This window comes from Manacus vitellinus, unplaced genomic scaffold (assembly GCF_001715985.3).
Source record: "Manacus vitellinus isolate BGI_N305 unplaced genomic scaffold, ASM171598v3 scaffold_147_pilon, whole genome shotgun sequence".
Lineage (NCBI taxonomy): Eukaryota > Metazoa > Chordata > Aves > Passeriformes > Pipridae > Manacus > Manacus vitellinus.
Genome location: NW_021939047.1, coordinates 63,124 through 64,712, shown reverse-complemented (window position 1 = coordinate 64,712; position 1,589 = coordinate 63,124). Strand labels below are relative to the sequence as shown.

Here is a 1,589-nt window from a genome sequence, read left to right as displayed (position 1 = left end):
GCCTCCTCTACCGCGGCGACGTGGTGCCCAAGGACGTCAACGCCGCCATCGCCGCCATCAAGACGCGCCGCTCCATCCAGTTCGTCGACTGGTGCCCCACGGGCTTCAAGGTGGGCATCAACTACCAGCCGCCCACCGTGGTGCCCGGCGGCGACCTGGCCAAGGTGCAGAGGGCCGTGTGCATGCTGAGCAACACCACGGCCATCGCCGAGGCCTGGGCCCGCCTCGACCACAAGTTCGACCTCATGTACGCCAAGAGGGCCTTCGTGCACTGGTACGTGGGCGAGGGCATGGAGGAGGGCGAGTTCTCCGAGGCCAGGGAGGACCTGGCGGCGCTGGAGAAGGATTACGAGGAGGTGGGCAGGGACTCTGCCGACGGGGAGGAGGAGGAGGAGGAGGAGGCCGAGGAGGACGAGTACTGAGGGGATGCGGCGGAGCCAAACCTCAGAGACCTTCCGTGCCCAGGGCCTGGAGGCACCGGGACCATCCCTTGGCATGTCAAACCTTCCCCCTGCTTCGTGTAGTCCTGGGTGTCCTGAGCTTTGCCACGCTGCTGTTTTAGCGCTGAGTTAAGGCCTGGCTTAGTGTCCCGCCTAGGCAGGATGATCCCGGTCTCCTCCTTGCTCCGGGGGGGGAAAAAAATGCTACGAGCTGCTTTGGCTGGAATGGCAAAACTCTGGCTCTGGCTTTTGAGTGTAAAAGCACTTTTTTTTTTGGGTTAGGAACGCGCCTGTCCTTCTATGCAACCGCCTTTTTTTTGTATGTGAATAAAGACCTTTTTTTTGCCTTTTCGGCTCAGAGGATTCCTTGGGTTGTGTGGGAAGGTCCCTCCCGACCTCGGGGGGTTTTGTCCTGAGGAGAAGAGCAGATGCTGAGCTGGGAGACTCATCATCATCAACCCTAATTACCTAATTATCCTCTGGGAATGCTGCCTGGCCGGAGCTGGACGCTCTTCCCAGCTCCAAGAGGAAGCAGGTCTGGGAGCAGGCAGGGAATCCCCGGGGTGATTAAAAAAAAAAACACCCCAAAAAAACCAAAACCAACCTGAAAAATTCTGGCTGATCCAGCTGGAAACTTTATTTAAAGAGTAGCACAAGTGGCACCTTTTTTATTTTTCTTTTTTTTTTTTTTGTGGATGCAAAGGAGTAACTGGTTGGAAAAAAAAAAATCTCCCCTGAACCCTTGGGATTAGATATTAAATCCATAAATCAACCCATCATAAAGGACCTGGAGAGTGTTTTAGGAGGGAAAATCAACACCCTCATAAAGGATCTGGACAATGTTTCAGGAGGCAAAATTACCACTCTCAGAAAGGACCTGGAAAGAATTTTAGGAGGGAAAATCAATGTTCTCAAAAAGGACCTGGATATTGTTTTAGGAGGGAAAATCAACCCTCTAAAAAGGATCTGGGCAGTGTTTTAGGAGGGAAAATCAACCCTGTCAAGAAGGACCTTGACATTATTTTAGGAGGGAAAATCAACACCCTCATAAAGGACCTGGACAATATTTTGGGAGGCAAAATTACCCCTCTCAGAAAGGACCTGGAGAGAATTTTAGGAGGGAAAATCAATGTTCTCAAAAAGGGCCTG

General features: G+C 52.3%; 1 protein-coding gene across 1 annotated transcript in view; it reads left to right on the top strand.

Annotated features, from left to right (window-relative positions):
* The window catches only part of LOC108643563 (tubulin alpha-1 chain), a 5,829-nt gene extending 5,407 nt beyond the window's left edge, over positions 1-422 (top strand). Inside the window, exon 2 of the mRNA XM_029958180.1 lies at positions 4-422. Within this exon, the coding sequence (XP_029814040.1) occupies positions 4-422 (419 nt within the window). The remainder of the gene's footprint in view (positions 1-3) is intronic.
* Positions 423-1,589: the final 1,167 nt, after the last annotated feature.